At 43.5% G+C, this 22,315-nt stretch overlaps 1 protein-coding gene across 3 annotated transcripts in view; it reads left to right on the top strand.

Annotated features, from left to right (window-relative positions):
- The window catches only part of PRELID3A (PRELI domain containing 3A), a 274,440-nt gene that overhangs the window by 79,107 nt on the left and 173,018 nt on the right, over positions 1–22,315 (top strand). For all 3 annotated transcript variants that reach the window (XM_069620839.1, XM_069620838.1, XM_069620837.1), the window contains exon 2: positions 19,105–19,273. In XM_069620839.1, coding sequence (XP_069476940.1) covers positions 19,105–19,273 — 169 coding nt within the window. The remainder of the gene's footprint in view (positions 1–19,104; positions 19,274–22,315) is intronic.

Raw genomic sequence — 22,315 nt, 5'->3', positions numbered from 1 at the left:
TGCGAGACTCAGGAAAAGAGAAAATAAACTTGGTGAGGTCACGCACGGCAGCTAAGATAGCACCTTGCCACACTAGGCCAGTAAAGCTGGCAAAGGTGGAAACTGCAAGGGATCCACTCCCCCACCGTGCACCGCCTGCTGACTGCAGACTGTCACTGGCTCGCCTCACTTCGTGGCCTGCTTCGCGGCTGAGTCCAGGTGATATAGAGTGTGTGGGAGGAGCCTCCAATTAATTTTCAACTGGAGCGTCGAAAAAGCACAACCAACACTCATGGCTGCAACTGCAGACTGTCACTTGCTCACCTCACTTTGTAGCATTTTGTTATAGGCCTTTCTTCAGCCCTCAACTTTAATGTACAGGTAGGTCTCCCTACAGTTAGTTACCTTTGGATGATTCTCTAGGTTCTCCAATTTGTCTCTCTCCAACCTTAGTGTCTCGGAGTTCCCCCCTTCTCACCTGAGACCGATCCTTGCTGGACTCCGTGGGCGGTGTCTTCTTGCGGACAGACCTGGACTTGAATAAGGCTGAGCGAGTCTCTTCCGACTCCAGCGTGCGTTTAAGATTCCGGGATGCAGCAATCCGGGGATCCGGGAAACGAAGAAGACGTGCTGATGGCGCACGAGTCCAGGAAGCAAGAGGAAAAGGGAAAGGGGCAAGGAATGGAAGTAGAAAAGCTAGGAACCAGGAAAGCAATACTGTGAACTACGGAGCACACGTCTGATCGCTACTTGGCAATAGCATTGAGACGCGCGGAGCCGCGGGGGTGTGGTCTATTAGTAGAATATGTTACGTCCAACGTATAGACTGCGGAAGGCGTGTCACGCTGGACGGCCATGTTGGGAGTGTCAGGGAATGCAAGGCCCGTTGCGATAAGGACCAGGAAGACCAAAAGGGGCGCGTCCTGTGGGTCATGACAGCATGCCTCCTCCGAAAACCTGTTCCTCCAGGTTTGCCTGGGTGTATGAGGTGGTATCTTCTGAGCAGTCGAGGGGTATTCAGATTAGAAAGTGGTTCCCAAGTTCTTTCACTGGGGGGATATCCTTTCCATTCAACCAGGTATTGAAGCTGGCCCTGTTTATACCTGGAGTCGCATATCCGGGACACTTCATATTCCAGTTGATTGTCCACCACCACAGGAGTAGGTCTGCAGGATTTCTGGGAGGATTGAATGTAAGGTTTTAATAAGGAGGTGTGAAAAACTGGGTGAATCTTTTTCCATGATTCTCGTAGCTTGAGCCGGTATGAGACTGGGTTTATAATTTCCTTGATGGAAAACGGACCATAATACCGGGGGGCCAATTTGTTTGGCCGTAGATGTCGGGGTAGTAATTTCAAGGACAACCATACTTGATCTCCAACTGAATAAGAAGGCCCGGGTCTTCTTTTGGAATCCGCATATCTCTTGGTCTGTGTTCTGGCCTTCTCTAAGTGCTCTTTGGTCTCCTTATGTGTGTTGATGAGTGTTTCAATCCAGGAGTTGACAGTAGGTACTGGTGTGGGTTGTGGAAGAACAGAGGGCAGAACTGATGGATGGAATCCTTGGCTGCAATAAAAGGGGCTGGTCTTAACTGCTGAATGATCGGAATTGTTATAGGCGAATTCAACCACGGGTATCAGGAGCGACCAGTCATCCTGAACCTCAGTAGCAAAACATTGAAGATATTGTTCCAGAGTCTGATTAGCACGTTCAGTGGCCCCGATGGTTTGAGGGTGATAACCTGATGAAAGAGCGCGTTGGATTCCTAATATTTGACAGAGGTGTTTCCAGAATTGTGAGACGTATTGAGGTCCTCGATCGGAAATTATCTTGGAAGGAAGTCCATGAAGGCGGAATATGTGCTCCAGGAAGATTCCAGCCAGTTCAGATGAGGATGGTAGCTTATTGAGGGGTGTGAATTGAGCCATATGAGTGAACAAGTCAATGGTGACCATGATGGTGGTGTACCCTCTGGAAGGCGGTAATTCCACAATGAAGTCTGTAGCGATAAATTCCCATGGCCTTGTTGGCAGTGCGGGCTGTAGCAGAAGACCCGCCGGCCTCTTGTTGCCATATTTATTCTGACTACAGATTTCACAGGCTTGGACGTATAGTTGTACGTCAGTCTTCATTTTAGGCCACCAAAATTGTCTTTGTGTGAGGTGGAGGGTGTTGGTGATGCCACGATGTCCGGAGTGAAGGGTATGATGACAGAGGTTTATTATTCTTTGTTGTAATTTTTGTGTAGGAATGAGCAGAGCGTTGTCCTTGAACAAATATCCTTCTTTGACTCTCAGGTTCCATTGATTCTTTCTTGAAATATTCTTCCAGAGTTCAGAGGATTGGGTTTGTACTCGGATTTCTTCCAGGAGGTTGACTGCTTGGTCTACAAAAATCGTGTGGGGAAATATCTTAGGATAGGGCTTATCTTCGGTAGTTTCATAGTCAGGCCGTCGAGATAAGGCGTCAGCAATCAAGTTTTGTGATCCAGGAACATGAGTGATGTGGAACTGGTACTGGACAAAGAAGAAGGCCCAACGTGCCTGACGACTGTTCCAACACTCTAATGACTGTAGAATTTGAAGATTTTGGTGGTCCGTGCGGACCTGGACTGGATATCTTGCTCCCAGGAGTAGATGTCGCCACTTAGTGAAGGCTTGGCGGATGGCTAAAAGTTATTTTTCCAGGACAGAGTAGTGTGTCTCACTGGGAGTCAGGGTTCGTGAAAGGTAAGCAATGGGGTGTTCTAGTTTATCCTCAAATTCTTGCTTCAACACCGCTCCAATGGCATAGTTAGAGGCATCCGTTTCCACAAGGAATGGTCGATCAATGTCGGGTTGGGCCAGAATGGAAGCTTGAGTAAATCTTGTCTTCAAGAGTTGGAATGCCTTATCTTGCGGAATAGACCAGACAAAGGGGGTGTCTTTCTTCAGGAGAGCAACAATCAGTTGAGCAATCTCAGAGAAGGTGGATATAAACTTCCGGTAGAAATTGGCAAGCCCCAGGAAGGATTGAACTTGTTTCACGGACGTAGGAGCAGGCCAGGATAATATAGCCTTTACCTTTGAAGGGTCCATGCCAATTCCCTCTGGAGTAAGGATAAATACTAGGTAATGAACAGAAGCAACGTGAAACAGACATTTCTCGGGTTTGGCTAAGAGTTTATGTTCACGGAGTCGTTGTAGTACTGCCTTTTCGTGCTCTTCATGCTTTAGAAGGTCCTTGGAGTAGATCAAAATGTCGTCCAGGTAGACGATGACGAAGAGGAATAGCATGTCAGAGAACACCCTGTCCATAAAACATTGAAAGGCTGCTGGGGCATTAGCTAATCCAAAGGGCATGACCAGATATTCGAAGTGACCAAAGGGTGTTCTGAATGCTGTTTTCCATTTGTCTCCTTCCCGGATACGAATCAAATGATAGGCACCCCGGAGGTCCAGTTTCGTGAAAATCACAGCGCCTCTGACCGCTTCAAGGATATCCGATATTAAGGGTAAATGGTACCGGTCCTTGAGGGTGCATTGATTTAATCCACGATAATCGAGGCAGGGTCTGAGTTCCTTAGTGTCCTTCTTAGGAACAAAGAACAATGAAGCTCCGGCTGGAGATTTTGAAGGTCTTATGTTGCCATTCTCAAGGTTGGTATCCAAGTATTCTCGGAGGGCCTTTTTCTCAGGTTCGGAAAGGATGAACATCCTGCCAAAAGGAATCACTGCTGAGGGATCCGTGTCTATGGCGCAGTCTTCAGGCCTGTGAGGGGGTAAGGCCTGGACTATGGCAGTTGAGAACACATCAAAAAATCCCTGATAGGCCTTAGGGACCTGCACGATATTGGAAACCATGAGAGGTGCTTGATGGTCTATTGGTGGTTCTTTGGGGGGGGTCAAGGAGGGATTCAGGATTAGACAGTGAGACATACAAAACTCTGAGCCGAGGAATATTGCTCCTGCTGTCCAATTGATATACGGATTGTGTTTCTGTAACCAGGGCAGTACTATGGGGTAATGAGCTGACTTAATAATGTTGAATCGAATCCACTCTTGGTGGTGGTTAATTGAAAGCTGGATCTCTTTGGTCTGCAGGCTTATGGGCCCCCGAAGTGAGGGGTCTTCCATCAATCGCTTCTACCGGCTGCATGATGCTTCGTGTTTCGTATGGGATGTGGTGACTAAAAACCCAATCTTGATCAATGAATATTCCCATAGCCCCGCAGACTACCAAGACCAAAACAGGATAGGTCTTATTCTCAGAGGTTGATAGGAAAGCCTGTAGTATCACTAGATTTTTTTGTCCAGGAGAGTTCAAGGATGGAATTGATGTGGAGCAAACATCTCACTCCCGAAGCCCTGCTTCATCTAGGATCGGGAGTTGGCGTTTCCCGAACGCCGAGGAGGGGCCAGAGGGCATTCTCTAACCAAGTGTTTGTCTGAGGCACAATACATGCACAACCCCGTATTAATCCTTCTCATCCTTTCTTGCTGGGATATGGGTCCACGGAAGGCTCCTATCTGTATGGGTTCTGGTTCGGTGACTGATCCAGGGTTTGTGTCAGATTTGGAGGTACTCTCAAAGGACACCTTCGGAGGGTTTCCCCTAGATTTTTTCTTCTCTGCCTTCCTTTCCTGGATGCGAAAGTCTATTTGCATGGCAAGGTCCATAAGAGCCTAGAATGAGTTTGGTCGGGCCACTCTGGCTAACTCATCTTTAATCTCCTCATTTAGTCCTCTCCTGAAAAGGGTAAAACTTGCCTCCGGAGACCAATCAGCTTCCTTGACCAATTGCTTGAAGCGGGTTACATACGTGAGCAAATCCTAGGATCCCTGATGAAAGTCTAAGAGGCGTTCCTGGGCACTAAAGACCTGCTCTGGGCGATCAAACATGGTCTTTAGGGCCCGTATGAAACCATCATAGTCATCTAGGAGAGCGTCGCCAGAGTTAACTAGGGGTGTAGCCCAGGTTAAAGCATTTCCGGAAAGGTGAGAGATTATGAACCCCACCTTAGCCCTGGGAGTGGAAAAGTAATAGGGCTTAAATGTAAAGTGAACCAAACATGAGTCCAGGAATCCACTAAGGGTTTTTGCCGACCCATCGTATTTGTCAACAATGCGCCCAGTAACACACTTTCTTTTGTGGCTGAATCACGGGATAGAACTACTTGCTTGAGAGCAGCGTTTTCCGCCTTTAAATTCTGCACCTCAGTGGTTAATTCTTGCATACCTCGCATCAGGTCCTGGACGGCTGCTTCCATGTCGACTTCGAGTGCGGTCGGTAGGTGTCTCAAACTGTCACGGAGTTGCCCCCCTTCTCACCTGAGACCGATCCTTCCTGGACTCCGTGGGCGGTGTCTTCTTGCGGACAGACCTGGACTTGAGGAAGGCTAAGCGAGTCTCCTCCGACTCCACCGTGCGTTTAAGATTCCGGGATGCAGCAATCCGGGGATCCGGGAAACCAGTCCAGGAAGCAAGAGGAAAAGGGAAAGGGGCAAGGAATGGAAGTAGAAAAGCTAGGAACCAGGAAAGCAATACTGCGAACTACAGAGCACACGTCTGATCGCTACTTGGCAATAGCATTGAGATGCGCAGAGCCGCGGGGGTGCAGTCTATTAGTAGAATACATTACGTCCAAAGTATAGACCGCGGAAGGCGTGTCACGCTGGACGGCCATGTTGGGAGTGTTAGGGAATGCAAGGCCTGTTACGGTAAAGACCAGGAAGACCAAAAGGGGCGCATCCTGTGGGTCATGACACTTAGGGTTTCTTAGCAAAGTCTTGTGTAGTTACGTTTCTCCGTCTTCATAACTGGTCTTCCACCAGACCATGGTCTTGAGTATTTTAGTACGTATTCCGCCAGACCTTTACTGTATGGACCCTTCATCAGGTCTCTTACTACACCCGGACTGGATAGGTCTCACCAGGACCTCTTCGGTGCTTCCCTGGGTGTGATCGGTATTTCTCCTCCCCTTTTCAGGGTTCTTGTCAGGCATCTGCTATTTTCAACACCCTACCAAGTGACAGACTTCTTTCCCTCTTTCTTGGGGTTGCTGGTGGATGGGCTAGGATTGGGGGCCCCTACTTACATCAAGGTGTGTAAATAGAGGTTTTACCCCCTGGATTTTGCTTTACTTCCAGGGTTCCTCATAGCAACGCTAGTTAAAATAAATAGGGGCCAATTGTTTATGAAAATAATGTGCTTTGATGATGAAACGATTTTGCGTATTTTGAGAGATGCCATTATGTGTAGGTCCAGTAAGGCCCTAATTAAATGTAAAGCTCTTAATGAAAGTCTATTTTAGACAATTGATTTGTCTCCGGATTGGAGAGAGGGAGTTGGTCTGCTTAAAAGAAAGGCTGTTGCTTGTGATTGGGTGGTTAACCACGACCATGTAAATAAGCTTGTATCCTTGGACATCCTCTCAAAAATGCATTTCACTATTGGTAAACCCCAGAAGTACATTTTACAATTCCCTTGGCCCATTTTAAGAAGGGTATTTATGTGAATATGCTTAAATAAATTGCCTACCCTTACAATAAAAGGATCCTAACAGGTTATTCCTAAGGAAAAGCGGTGCTGCAGGTGCTGCTGCGACCCTGCAGCAATAGAAACAATAAGACATGCACTCATGGCCTGCAAATGTATGAATAAATATTATATTAGATATTATATGTAATACGCTGAAGAACTAAATTAAATCTAACATGATCTTTTTTTGATTGAATTGTATTTTCGGGTTGGAGCCTTTCTAGATTAATTGCTCTTGTGGAGGTATGGTTGTCATTTGTCAAGGAAATTGGTTTGAAATTGAAGAACCACGTCCTAGCATAGTGGATATTCTGAGATAAACTGAAGTCTTCCCCAATGGTGGATATTATTAAATATTAGCTGCTTAAAATGAGAATGATAGTTTTCTGAGGGCAAGGATAAGTTCTGCTGTTATATAGGCATATGAGTTTCATGGAAATTAATGGTTCATACATGTTGTGCTTTATTCATTGATGATTGTAGCTATATGTTTTATGTTATGTATTTACTGTTTGTATTTGTGTTTTTATATATTTTGTATGTGAAATGTTCTTTGTTTGAACTGAAGCACATTAAATAGACATTTTTTCTTTAAAGAATGGTCACTAGGAGTTGTATTAAGACCATATTGGGAGGTATTGCCTAATTTGATCTAATGCCAAATTGACCTACCCCGAATTGACCGCATTTTTTGGGTCGAATTTGGTAGGTCATTTGGTACATTTTAATTAAAAAATAGATGTGATGTGGGGTAAGGGAATAAGTTAAGGTGGGGGCGAAGTCGCGGGGAGGGGGCTGGAGGGTCTCCCCATGCATTATGAGGAGTGGCGGGCGGTCTCCCCCGCAGTAGGTCTAAAAGGATTCCACCAAAACAAATAGGTCAATTTGGCAGTAGGTCATTTGTTTTCGGTCAAACAACCCATTTGTATTTGTATTTTGTTTATTTGTATAGCGCACAAGGCCCGAAGGCAACCGGGCACATTATTTAGTTACAGGCAGGTTACATACATACACAATATTTACCTTGAAATATACAAAATATACATAGTTACAGGCACAATATTTACCTTGAAATATACAGAATATACATGATACAAGAACTGTGGTGTACAGGATGCACAGCCTGGGCAAAATATAAGGTCAAGATATAATGCAAAGTGGCCTAAAATGCTGAAATGAGAGACAAGGTCATGCCTAGTCTAGGGTGGACAGCCAATCTTTAGCCTTGCGCTTGAAGGCAGGGAACGAAGGTTCAGATCTGAGTGGGTTGGGAAGAGTGTTCCACAACTTAGCCGCGAGGACTGGGAAACTACGACCACCAGATTTTTGCAGGTTGAAGCGTGGGATAACAAGGCAATTGGCGTGTGAGTTTCTGAGGGGTCTCGCAACTAAGTGAGCTGTGAACCTGTTGGAAAGGTAGCTGGGGGCTTGGTTCGCGATACTTTTGTGTGTGAGTGTCAGAGTTTTCAAGGATATTCTTTTGGGTTGGGTGAAGTGGGATACGTTCTCCTCCTAGTCTTCTTGTATTTCCCAGCCCTCCATCAACATATCTAACACATCTCTCCCATAGACTAGCTCAATTGGGGAAAACCCAATGGAGCTTTGCGGGGGTGGGGTTTTCTCACCGCTAAGAGGGCCTAAGGTATTTAGCTCTCCCAATTTATTCCATCGGCTTCCACTAGTTTTCTTAAGATGTTTTCAATGTTTTATTAAAATGCTCAACTAGGCCATCCGTATTTGGATATCACACAGAGGTGCACGGGATCTGAATGCATCAAATCTCCTCTGCCTTGCCCACCAACATTGGCATAAAGTTGCTCTGCGACTCTCTAGTGATCGCTTATGGAAAATCAACCCTTGAAATGAATGGCAGCAGATGTTTTAGACTATGTTGCAAGGTGTTGGCCCTGAGGGAAAATGCATCAGGGTATCTGGTGGCTTAATCAATGATAACTATGATGTATTTGTCACCTTGTTTGGACAGTTCTAGAGATTGCATGGTCCCATTATCCCACCCCAATAATTGGCAAGGGTTGTAATGGGCCCTTATGGATGGGATGTGGGAGGCTTTTTGGCAGATCTCACACTGCCCAATGCATTTCTTTATGGGATTATAGATTCCTGGCCAATACAACATTGACAAGACATAATCTTGGGTATTAGAGAAGCCCTGGTGGCTGGCTGTATGATGGACATGTGCTATCTCTCACATTTCCTTTTTTTGGAAAGGAATGGGGCCAGAAACTGATGGCATGCTTTGCTGTCCCTTTTTAGGTTTGGGCGCGCTCTGTTTAATAATCCACATTTTTATAATGAAATAAGGTCTCTGATATTCCTTGATGATGGCCCCAGGAGTGGCTTGCCTGAAGGCATCCCGTAAATTACGACCATTGCTCCAAGTGCAGGTGAACCGAGCTGAGGGCATGTGATAGATAGGTAGGTAGGTATAGAGCACAAAATATCACCTCGAAGTAGGTATCATGGCACTAAATATATTATGCAAGATCGTCATTGATAAACAAGGTCTCTGTTTGTGTGGTGTTGATGAAAATACCCAGCAGGAGGACCCGCAAGGGTTCTTGGGGGTGGAAATCCATACCGTAGTCAAATGTTAGAGCCGAAGGACACTTCTTCCTTGGGCTGCTTCAAGATGATTACTTCACATATAAATTGGGTGATGGCATCCTCATCATGAATGGTATAATTATCATCACAGTCATTTGAGAGGACTGCCTTGACCTCCCCTCAACAGTCGTTATTAATGTATTTTGGGGCAACACATCTCTAGGTGTCAGCCAACAGCTGAATCTCTGATACAGTTTTGATACTAAGCGTTCCATATGCCTGGATGGCAACTTCCTCTGTACTATAAAGGTTTAGGCCAGCTGAACCAGCAAGGACTCTGTTGGTAATATGGCCTACAAGGTCGCCTCTTAGTGAGTTGTGGGCTCAAGGCCATTTGTTACAGTTCACCATCATACTTCTGATACTGCTTGTTGTCAGCCAAACACTGAGACACAAGATAGAAAGTAGATTATCACTCTCTGTTCATTAGCCTTATTTTACAAGATAGGGTTGGAGAAACACCTACCGGTAATATGTGTATCAATATAACTTAAATACTTGAGTGAAACCAGGGAAGGGTCAGGATAACTTTATGGTAAAGATCATGGTAAGGGACTTCCCCTCTCAGTGAAGATGCCTAATCTTAATAAGTCATTTATATGATCAACAGATTATATACAAATGCAGAGAATACCATGATACTTTCGAGGCAATCTTAAGTTCCTTCCTGAAAACATATGGCTATCCTGTTTACAGCCCGTTGATAAAACTATATTGCCCCAATTTTACTGCCTCCTCTTCAACTCTTTATGCATTGCACTGAAGTTATTATCAGACTCATGCTCATTACTGTATGTCACCCTCTTATGTATTATTTGATGGGGAAGATATTTATATACATTTTATTGAATTTATTTATTTTCACTCTCATATACAATTAAGATTCTGAAAGTTATTCTGACCTGTTATTCGAATCCTATCTATACCTATCTATCGAATGCCTACCTGGCATTTGTTATACCAATAAAAACATCTAAATGAATTATTCACTGTCTCACTTCGAGATGTCCTTCTCCAGAACTCAAAGGTATCCAAAAGGTGGCCAAAAGAAATATAGACCTTTTTTTTAATAAGTCTGTAAGTCCTTAGCCTTCTGGCTTCCCTACTGTAAAACAGAAAGTTCCAAAGCTTGATTGCAACAATAGCACAAAACCTACTCTGAAGAGTACTTTCCTAATCTAATATAAAAAAAGATAGTTCCTGGGGAAAAGATTCCTCCTGCAGGCACTTATAGAATGGTCTTCCCCCCATGCCTTTCTTCTTTCCCCTTGGATTCCTTCCCTTTTTCCAAGGTTTTTGTTTTAGTTATTCTCAATCTTCTGGATTCACTGATGACTTTGTTCACGTCTCTCCATGTGTTTCTTGCGTCACCTGGAGATTGGTGTTCAGTCTCCCTTCAGATCCTCCATAGTTCCCTTCTGAAACGTCACAGTTTAGGCTGGGTCTTTTAACTTCAGGCACCAGGGCAGTGTGGATCTTCACCTAGATCACACTTGTGTCTTGTTATAGGTCTTGATTCAGACTACAGCTTTGTATACAGGTAGGTCCCTTATCAGACCTGTTTTGCTTTGGGTGATTAACTAAGTACACCAATTTGGCTCTCCCCAAACTTAGGGTTTCTTAATGGAGTCCCTTGCAGTTACGTTTCTATAGCTTCATAACCAGTCTTCCGCCCGATTGTACTCTCCAGCTTTCAGTTTGGTATTCCTCCAGACCTTTACTCTATACAGTCTTCACCGGGTCTCCCCCCAAACATGAACTGGGCAGGAACCGCCTAGATCTCTTTGGTACTTCATTGAGTGTGATAGGTATGTCCCCTTGTTTTTGCTGAAGGAGGTGCTAGGATCGCAGCCCTCAGTTTCTGCAAAGAGGTGGGGGAAGAGGTTTCTGATTTACTTCCAGGGTACCTCTTGCCCAAAGCTTTCAGCTTGCGGCCCTCAATTATCTGCCAGAGTTTTCTATGGCTCCACCAGGCGCTCTTCCTGCTGAGTGGTGCACACCGTACTATCTCCCCTTGTGTCAAGGGAGCTAATGCAGGCACACCTTATTTCAGAGGGACTTTCCTCCATCTGCCCGTCACTTCGAATACCATCTCACCTTGTATCAAGGGAGCTCCTTCCTCTAGATCCTCTCCCTCTCTGGGTTTTCACAGCCAGTTTTATAATCCCCCAAGAAGGATTTTTTCCCGCTCTCTCTTCCAGGATGTGCCCCACTAAGGGTTGTAGCTAGGCCTATGGCTCCATGAACACATATTGTTAGTATCAACTGCTGATTGCTTCACCAGCTGTTGTAATTCAGAACTAAAGGTCTTTTAACATAGGACATTAGGGCCTAGATACCTAAGGGTTCAGTGCGCTGCAACAAATGCTAAATAAAAAAATATACAGCAAACGTAAGTAGCATCCCCTACTGAGAGGCTGTCCCCTTCCAGAAAAGCAGACAGTATTATTGTCTCCATACATCAAAGGAAATGTCGTAAGATAACTGCAGTTACTTTGCCATGATCTCCGGAAAAGGTCAACGCTCTGCCCCTGAAGAATTCTAAGAGATTACTTTGAGTGGGCAGGACAGGTTTCTGAACAAATAATAAAGGAGCCGCTTACAATCTCTTAAGGGCTGATACAGTTTTGTTGTCAATGTTAATTGAAAGGTGCTGCCTCCTCAAAAGCCACCACTTCCTTGCTTGCAAAGGTGACAATTAGTGAATCGACTTCTAGAGACTGATGGCATGCCTCATCTGAGTATAGTACATGTAAGCACAGTACTTGAGAATTAAAGTCTTCTCTTGGCCCATCTGCTCCTGTAAAATATGTGTTTGTAATGCTAGGAGAAGTCCTTCACTGGGCGTAGGAACCATATTAACTGCATACAAGTTCCACTGAAAACACAGTTGCTAAGGGCCTCTTGGAAGTCCAGGATTCTCTGAAATTGATTACTTTCTTCCTTTACTTTCTCCCTCTGGTGGCATTTACCTGAGTTTTCCCAATGCTTCCTCGGGTGGCACCTCAAGCACTGCTTCAGTCTCAGAAAAAGCAGATGCTCTCTGAGATGTACTCTCTTGGATGGGCCTGCCGCAGCTTGCACGGACATTAGACATCATCACCCTCAGCCGATAGGGTTGTCTTAACTGGAAATGTGGTTTAAACATTTGAAATGGAGGCGGTCCCCTCACTGGATGCGAGAGCCGTTGAGGAGACTGTGATCTCTGATGAGAAAAATTCCCTTTCTCCTTACTACTTCTGGCTCTATGCAGGGGGCATCTGTGGGGAAGGTGTCAGTCTCCCTGCCCCATTTTGTGGCACTCCAAGAAGAACCCTATGCCTGGCCGCAGCATAGGTAAAGGACAGAACTAAACCTTTATGCTCTGTCGTGAAGTCTGTCAACCTCATTGAACACATCTGTGTCCCGGCATCCTATCATCATTACACCTTGCCATTAGCATTTAAGCGTGGAGGTCACTCACGACTCCCTTGCTACCAACAATAAGTACAGATTCACTCGGCAGGCGAACTCGTGGCATCCTGTGAAGAAACTGCAGAATTTGTGTCGAAGCCTGGCTGCACATCCCTTCCCTCTGTCGGAAGCTTTCCTCTGCAGGAAGGTGGGAACTGGGGGGTTCATATTACGGTTTGAGGGGTTTGCTTCCTCTGCGCCCTTTAGCCAAAGGACTCATGTGCCAGCCACAATTAGGCATAGTTCTCTCCATCAAGAGTGAAACTTCATTCTGAAAACAAATGCATATTTTAATTACCACCTTCCTGGAGGTGGGATGATGGAGCACACATTATAGGAGACTAGACAAAGAAGGATGTATGTCAGTGGGTGTTTCTCTCCTTATACCCTACTCCGTGAATGGTAACTGGCTTACTGATAGGCATATTGGCATGCTTAAATCAGATGTGCCTGTCTCAGGAATCTGGCACCCTTCATGTCTAAGAACTGTGATGAGGAAGAGGGACAAAGTGGTCATGGATTTTAGCAGCGTACGTAGCAGGCACACCAAGAAGCTTTTCTTTATTTAGTCTTCAAAGTTTCCCACAATCCATTAAATTAATTGAAATTAATATGGGAAGGGACGCACTGTTGTATTAAAAGAGCAAATCAAAAGCCTTCCCAACTAGTGTTTCAGTGGTATGCTGGGCAAGCAGCCAGCCCTGACAAAGAGCGCATTTGCTATTATGGGCTCTTGTTTAGTTCCAAATGAAAGCAAGCCAATGTGTACTTGAATATTCCATTTAATAAAAATACAGCAGACAGCCTGGCCACGCAGAAGTGAACATCCGATCTCCATCCGCACACGCTGCGTTATGATCTAGATTTCACAATCTTTTACCATCTGCACTGACTCTGCTTGTCAGCCGAACAGTTACAAGTATGGTTCGGATTGTTTTATTTCTTGCAGATTCTGATTTGAGAAATTGTGAAAATTTGCCCCTGTGCTTTGACATTGCAGAGTCCCAAGCTACTTATAACCGACGAGGGCCAACATGGCCGAAACATGTTTGGGGACGCTTGTGGTCTCATGCAGAAGGGATCTGACCTAACAGTTCGGGCTGGACTGCCCCTTTTTGAGTGTGGCCAAGCCTGATTTGCATTTGGTCTTTCCCCTTTCATAATGGCTTGGCAGGCGAAGAACGATGATCTGGATAGATGCTCAGAACAATGCCAGAGGTTCAGATTAATACTAAACCTTCAAGCTATCACCTCTTTTGTTTTGAGAATGCAGAGCGGCAGGAACACAAGTTGGCGTGACAGAAATACTCAGTGCGTGCCTTGAAGGAAGTGCGTACTCTCCGCTTCTGTTAATGCTGTAAATAAATGTACTAGAGGCACAAGTCAGTTGATGACCGGATCCTTTCTTCATTCATGTAACATGCACCACTGCCTGCCAATCAGGATACAATATGTTAGTGGAGCCTAGTGAAGTGTCAGTTCAAGAGCAGCCAGAAGACTCCAAACCAGCAGACAGGCAACAGTGGGAGACACCGGTCATGGCCCAAGGGGTACGCCACCGCCAACTTTCCTACCTATGCATCGCACCCCAGCATTCCTGTTGAATCAATTGAACACAGACAGGAAGTATGGAAGCTATACTGATAAACACACTTGAACCTGAATGCCAGAGAATCTTCCACAAGGGGGGAAAACTCAGATAAGGGCCACTCTCCAACCAGTATGAGTGGGCAGTGAAGAGATACGACATATAGCAAAATGTTATGAAGCACCACCTGAGCCATCGGCAGGGGGAGACAAATTAGAACCAGAATGTCAGAGAACCTTCAATATGCTGCTGATGGGGAAAACAACTCAGATAGGACAATGTTGAAATGGAAGTCAGGCTGTGCAGATGACAAAGGTAACGCAGCATAGCTTAGGTATCTTCTTTACTAGGCAAGCCTTTAGTACAGTTACATACCTGGAATACAGGAACACTAGGACATATTAAAGTAAGTCTCTCAGAGTAACAACCACCGGCACCCTCTCTCTCTAGACATCCGGCTCAAACTGTCACTCCCAGAACCCACAGGGAATACACACAGACCAACATTCCAGACTGGACTTTAATGACCTCACACTCACACACAGACCAAGCAAGGCACACAATCAACACCAATACTAACTTCTCTCCCTCCTCTACAGAACAGCAAATAAGGACACGGAATACCACAACATACTAGAATCCTCACACCACACCATACAAGACGATATCACGACAGGGAACAAAGACGGGAAAGGAGACACCTGAAGATAATCAACCAAAAATCCCCCACTGTATCCAAACCCCAAAACAGGTCCAAGACCAAAACAAAACAAGCCTGCCACAATGCATAACTGCCACACAACCAAACCCCTCACTGTCCTGGCAAAGATCTATGTAAACACATACCTACACCTAAACCTAAACCACCACATACCCACACAGGTAAGCCCTGGGGCTACGGCTAGTGCAAGTCCAAACAAGATCTGGATCCATTGAGATGCTGTTGCCAGAGGCAGGTGAAACCATAGAGAAGGTTCCCTTGATCACTATGGATACTTAAGGACACTTTACCCTTTCCTAAACAGACTGTATTTTCCCTGGATCCTTCTCGTTCATCCTCTAACTATAAGGGCCTGCTCTGTCAATGTGCTGCCTTCCTCTACACCACCTTCTACCACTCTGCTCCATAGCCACGTGTAGCCTCCTCTTCCAACTTCCGCCACCACCTCCTTTTCAAATCTACTACCTTCTCCTCCAGGTATAATCTCCTCCATCACCTCTCGTCTTCCAACCACCTCCAACTACCACCTCCTGATTCCTCACAGGTAATCTCCTTCACAACCTCTCCTTTGTGGCCACCTCCAACTACCACCTCCTCCTTTCATCTCTCCCCTGACAACCATCTCCAACCATCTCCAACTATCACCTTCAAATCCAGATGTAACTACCACTCCACTGCCAACCACCTGCAACTATCATCTTCTACTCCAGATGTATTCCTACCCACAACTTCTCCTTTACCACCTCTCTCCAGCCTTCTCCTTCACTTCTGCCTCCTGTTTCACATCCACCTTCTGCTCTCGAGCCTCCCACTCTTCTGCTACTGCCTCCTGATCTCTTTCCTCTTCCACACTTGTCACAAGCTTCCTCCTCCTAAAACCCAAAAGCCTGTCTGGGTGAACTGGATTTTATATCAGGATTCTCCCTCCCTCTGCCAACCACCTGCAACTATCGCCTCCTCCAGATGTATTCCTCTCCACCACCTCTCCTTTACCACCTCTCTCCAGCCGTCTGCTTCACTTCTGCCTCCTCCTCATTCACCCCAACCTTCCGCTCTCGAGCCTCCTACTCCTCATCTACTACTTCCTGATTCTCTTTCTCCTTCTAGGTGGACTAGATTTGAAGGTCTGTGGTTGTATGCCAAAATATGTTTAAAATCTGAGAAAGGTCAGGTTTCTTCCCATATTTGGAACTCACTCCCCATTGATCTTCACACATTTGATTCCTTTTTTATATTTTGTAAAAAAAACTTAAAACCTACCTCTTCCAAATTTCTATATCACTGTTCTTCCACCTTGAATATCATCCACACCTAGATACAATTTTCTGTCAGGTTTTTCTCATTTGCTGGAGGACACATGTGCAATACAAATAACATAATCAAATCAAATAATTCCCTCCTTGTGGGCCAGAATGAGAATGAGGGGGATGGACTAAAGTTGTATCTACTACGGCGCCATATAGAATTTTCTCTGTTTACCTTGTTGGGTGGTGGAAATGTGTGAGCATGCTGTTTGAGGACTAGGCATAAGTAACAGTCTCAGAGGGGTCTGGTTTGCCTGTTGGGCTGGTCCTATATCCTTGGGATATTTTGCATGCCACCCCCGTATTTGCGGACCTTGTTAGTGGTTCTGCGGTAGTCATTGTGGGTTTGTAAACCTGTGCAAGCTCGGAGATGTACACCGGTGCTGGTTGGGACATGCCCATGATAGATGATAGATACTTGTGGGCTGGGCTGCGGTATTTTGGGGGCCAGCCTAGGGCTTCTGTGGGTCTGGTGTGGGGAAGCAGTTCCCTAATACCTGAGACACTTGGGGGAGTAGTTTTAGAGGCTCCACTGTGTCTTTTCCATGCCAGACTACCTGGGCAGTGGGAGAGTGTGGCAGCGATCCACCGCACTTTACCCCTGGTTCCATCACCCACTGGTTTGGGGAGGTACCCACCACTGCCAAGGCCTCTCTTCCCAAGGCCACTCTCTCACCTGTCCACAGAGCGAGCCATGGGACTTTGTCACACAACACTGAAAATAAAGCAGGCACTGTTTGGCAGCCTTAAAAAAAGGATAATGTATATGGAGGATATACATTAGGCCAATTAATAGAAACATATAAAGCCAAGATAGCAACAATGATAATGTTTGGAGCAGAGGTCTGGTAGTTGGGATAATAAGAATGGTAAAAAAACAGTAAAGGGTAAATTTGGAAAAATACCCTAGGGTTATCCAAAGCTACATCGAAATGGGAGACAAGAGTCTTAAAAATAGTTTTTTTTAATGACCCACTTTATGCCGGACTCCAGTTTCTAAGCGCGGGACCGGGTATCTAACCTGTGTCGCTCAGTGCTGTCTTGTTTCCAAGATGAGCTCATGCCTCTGAGCTATCCTCCCATCCCTGACATTGGACAGATAGACGTTAGTTTATATTTCATGAAAATGAAAGAGGAAAATAAGTGAATTAATTTAATTAGAAATTAATTAAATGAGGAGACTCAAAATGTGCATCAGATATATTGGGCGCAGTTACTTGATAGGGTGGTTGCACCAAACATTGTTGTGGGAGATGAAAAAAAGGACAACTAACTACACTTTAAAAGAAATATTGAGGACAAATAAATTGGTTTGGATTACAGCAAAAGGTTACTGAAGATGAAAAATGCCAAAGGATGTATTAAGATAATTCTGAAAAGAACTAAAGGTACAGACTATATAAAGGTATTTCCTTTGCAGATTATTTGGCCTTTCTATTTGAAATTTAGAAATGGACAGGTAAAAACAAATGAGATTGCAGGGGCCTGGAATAAAACAAATCTTCACAGGCAAGGTTGTATATGCTAAGATGGAAAACACGTGGAAACCTAGTGATACTTTTAAAAAGAATTTCAGATTTCAGTAGATGATAGGAAAAAATATTTTTTTTTAGATTTGTGAATAAGGAGGATCATTCAAATTCTGAGAAGCTTTGGCTTTGCATGGTGAGGGGTTAAATAAGGTGCTAATTGCAGCTGTTGCAATTTGGAAGCTAGTAGATGCTAGAAAAGTGGACCGATAAAGTACTGTAGATCAGTAAAAGATTTCCATTGTGTAACAGGAAGAGTGATTGGTTGTGATAAGAAATGTTGATTTTAATGTATAAATGAAGCGTTTTAATTTCATAAAAGGTTTATATAAACCACATATTCAAATAAAAAATGTGCAAAATTAAAGTAAACACCAAAACCTACAGGATACAGACAGTGGCGGCCTGGTCCTGGGATGGCTACACCCAGGATGACTCAAGATCAAATTGAACCCAAAAGGTAGGAAACAAGTGATGTTAGTTTTGTTATGTGAACGCAATACCCATCAAGGACAGGGCAATCCCTGCGAACCACAAGCTCAGGCCAGTGACAATCAAAGTCACAGCCAGTGATTGGCTGAAATAGGTGTTAAGTGTGTTAGTGATACAGACTAATGGCACCGGTTGATGTCAACGGATGGCTTCAGTCCCATCATATTTATTCAGAAGACAGAGACCAACAGGCTAAGGCTATGTGTGGATCTACGGAGCCGACCCTCAATAAGGAAGCAATTCTGGGCAATTTCCAACTACCCAACATTACCAGAGTGTTTCGCTCCTAGAATAGTGCTTAATATTTCACCAAATTAGACATGCAAAGCACCTACCATCAAGTGAAACTACATGACGGTCTGAAGCACCTCCCAGCATTCATAACCAAAGAAACCAAAGTAATAACTGAGGCAAACCTGATAATCTCATCCGCTCTAGTTGTGTCATATAGACAATGATATCACAACTTAATTTTCACCCCAGTTATTACTGTGGTCACTACTATGAAACCACTAAAATGTCTCGATAAAGCGGCGACACAATGCCAAACACGTGTCAACAAAAATGGCTCTCTGAACAATAAAAATTGTCTTGTGCAAGCACCCAGGTGTGTAGTCCCCTATTTCCCAATCCTTCTGTCTAGTATGAGGCTAGCGGAATATGACCCTAGATCAAGTCAGAAACCACATCAAGCACAGGGCAGAGACAGCGTCTACTTCCCCGGTATAACAAGTAAGAAACAGAACATATAACACATTCATTGGCCTCCGGATCCCTTCATGTGCCATGCATCACCTCCAGGTGTGCCCAGTTGTAATCATCTCCTTTTCCTCGCAGGCTTGTGAAACTGCAGATGCACTGTTGATCAGTATTGATTCTCTCTTATTTCCCCGCAGCCATCCATGGGAGACGGTAATCAAGGCTGCAATGAGAAAGTACCCCAATCCCATAAACCCCTGTGTTGTAGGCGTAGATGTTCTGGATAGATCCCTGGACACCCAAGGCAGGCTACACAGTCACCGCCTTCTGAGCACAGAGTGGGGACTACCAAGCCTTGTGAGAGCGGTATGTTGAGTTACGTTTGTTGCGAACTTTTCAAGTTTCAAAAGTACCTATTTTGTCTTCATACGTCACTGCTATAAGGATGTGCTTCTTTGGATTTTTTTTATTAGTAACATGTATTTCTTGTATTTGTTTTTAAGTTTCCTTCAGACAAATCATTTTGTTTCACAATTATTGCAAAGTGACAGTGGTAAATCATGTTCACCAAACCTTTTTTGGCTTGTGCTGTAATGTTGAAATGGTAGTCATGCGGGCATTTGCTTTAAGCTTGATATTTGTTTGAGAAATCTGTGGATTTAATGATGCTGCTACCTCATTATACACTATATTTTTATATTTAAAAACAATATATTAAAAAACGAGATATAGCTCTCGAAGTATGACACTTTGTTAATATCTTGTCATTTTTATTTAAGTTGATGAGTTGTTAATGCTCTGCCGAGTGTTATTCATTGAGTGATTAAATGTACAAACCTTGGTGCATACTGGGGAATTATTGTAATACAATACAATCTATTTGTTCTTTTAAAGTTGAGAAGTTACTTATTTATTTGTATTGATTCATTATTAACCTTTACAAAAACAGATAAGGAATATTTAACACATATATGAGACATATAATCACATAATCACATACATTTCTATAGAATATGTATATATATATCTATACATCTAAAACATCATAATTGTAGTACAACCTTACACATTCCACCCATAGCATTTCATTGTCTCAGATTACGTAGGTGCCTTGCATTTTAACTTTCGGCAAGTCACAGCTATCACTGAAGATCTCTGTATTAAATTTCACATTTAATACAGTTAATCCACATCTTTCTTAAAACAGCTGAAACAACTAGCTAAAAATGTATCCAACACATTCCATAGTTTAAAATTGATAAGACTTTTTAGGATATTGATTGTTAATTTAAAGTTTCATTTCGTATTTTTCGTCAAACATTTCCAACCCAGATTAGATGATGTATACAAGACAATAACACTGACTTTTCAGGTATAAGTACTTATGGTGTTCACATTTTTTGATGCAGCACTCCATATCTTAAATAAAACAATGTTAACCAATTGGAGATTAAAATTAAGAAAATAGTTCCAAAATTCATTGCTTTTTATGGCGTCATTTACTTAAGCGACCTAAGCTGGTCATATAAAGTGTTCCAATTTTGGACATGATGTCAAGACATGTCTTTAGTGTTTCAATGTTCAACTGATATTTATAAATTCGACATATTCTTTGGTCACTGGGAATATTACTACGGCTCCTGCGAGTACTGGTAATTGATTTACTCTCAGTTTCACCATAAAATTACAAACGGCAGGACATGGGCATTTTAGAAGGTACTGTTGTGTTTTGAGGTACTGATGACTAATGATTGATATTTGCTTGAAATTATGCAGTGTCTGGATATGTGAATAGTTGTTAATCCATTCTTGCTGTTCAGACTTCTCATTGTGTACCTCGTATAAAATCTGGACTCCAAAGCATATCCTTAAAACATTTGTCATTAATTTTCAAAGTTATTGAATGGTTTCAAGTCATGGTTTACACCTATAAAATGTAACAACAAGCATTTGCCTTCTTAACCGATTTTTGAACTCTTTTTTTATGCGTTTAACTTTTGCTTCACAAAACCATTTACACTCAGGTTCCGTCCATGTGCACCTTATTTGGCGCCGCATTAGACGCTTTGCATCGCGTTGTTGGATGTCAAAGGTGTGTTTGTGCTTGTTGTCACTGATTACAAATTGTTGTTTACCTACTTTCCTTTTTCATGTGCAAGTGTTTCCAGCTGACTCATGATATATTCTACATTGCTTCCATACCAATAATCAGCTTCATTTAAAAAAAAGCATTGATATATATATAGTGGCTTTATCTAAGTTTTTAGCAGACCATCATATTCTGTTACCTCTATTGTTGATTTCAACATCAACATGGGTTATAATTTGTTCAAATTTGGTATGCATATTTAAAGTAAGAATCAGTTATGGTCACCAAAATCATTCTCATGGGATTCCAACTTTGTGACTCTTTCTGAACAGTGGCTGGTTCCAAAGAAATGATTTAGGGTTGAGGATTGGGTACCAGCGGACAATGTTACCAGGACAGTCGCCCAAGGTGCATCCGTTGTACATCAAGAAACCCCATTCTCTGAGTGTCAATCCACATCTTACCGTTTTGGTTGCATCTAGATTTTCCCATGATGCACGTTGGTCTAATATTTTGATAATTGGGGTCAAGCACATGACCTCTACATGCTGCTTTGAAATCGTTGCCTATCAAAGCAAACTCATGACTTTGGATGGACATCCATGTTGAACAGATCATATCAATTGCTTCAAGTATTTCATCTAGGCTATCCACTTCAGGTGGGGCATATACATTAATAAACAACATCGGAATCATGCAACTTTCAACTTGTACTAGAATTTCAATAGCAAGAATGTTATCTAAGCTTATGATTGTATTCATGGTAACTAGTGGAAATACCATAATAATAACAATAAAAAAAAAGTAACATGCTCCTTTTTGGCGACCCTTCCAGTAAAGAATGAGGCAAATTTGTTAGTACCTACACTGTCTTGGACTAGACCCATGTGTACATTCAGAGAGTGTTTGGAAGAGCTGTGTATAATTCAATGAATTGCGCAGCAGTCTGCTGCTGTATTAATCCCCACTTGACTAGGAGCTTATGTGGCCTACTTTGGTCCTTGTAGAAAGCAACATATTTCACTAAAATACAAGTGTGTTCTCTAAAGACCTACTGTATTGTAGCCAGTCATGCCTGAAGATAAAATGTTGAGTACGTCTTGCAATTATCCAGTGTGCAGGAGGTAATTTCTGCTTTATTACAAGAGCGAGCATCACTTTGCACTTTCCTTCTACACACATAAGGGGAAAACAAGAAAGGATTAGAGGTAGGGCATGTTCATGTCCATACTGCATGATGGCAAAGTGCATGCCCAAACCAGAATACAGCAGACTTCCTTAAATCCAGCTTCTCTAGCACAGGAGCTGAAGGAGGAGAG

Source organism: Ambystoma mexicanum, chromosome 5q (assembly GCF_040938575.1).
Source record: "Ambystoma mexicanum isolate Mex_15411 chromosome 5q, UKY_AmexF1_1, whole genome shotgun sequence".
NCBI classification, from domain to species: domain Eukaryota; kingdom Metazoa; phylum Chordata; class Amphibia; order Caudata; family Ambystomatidae; genus Ambystoma; species Ambystoma mexicanum.
The sequence above is the reverse complement of the archived record's forward strand: the minus strand, read 5'-3'. Positions and strand labels throughout refer to the sequence as shown.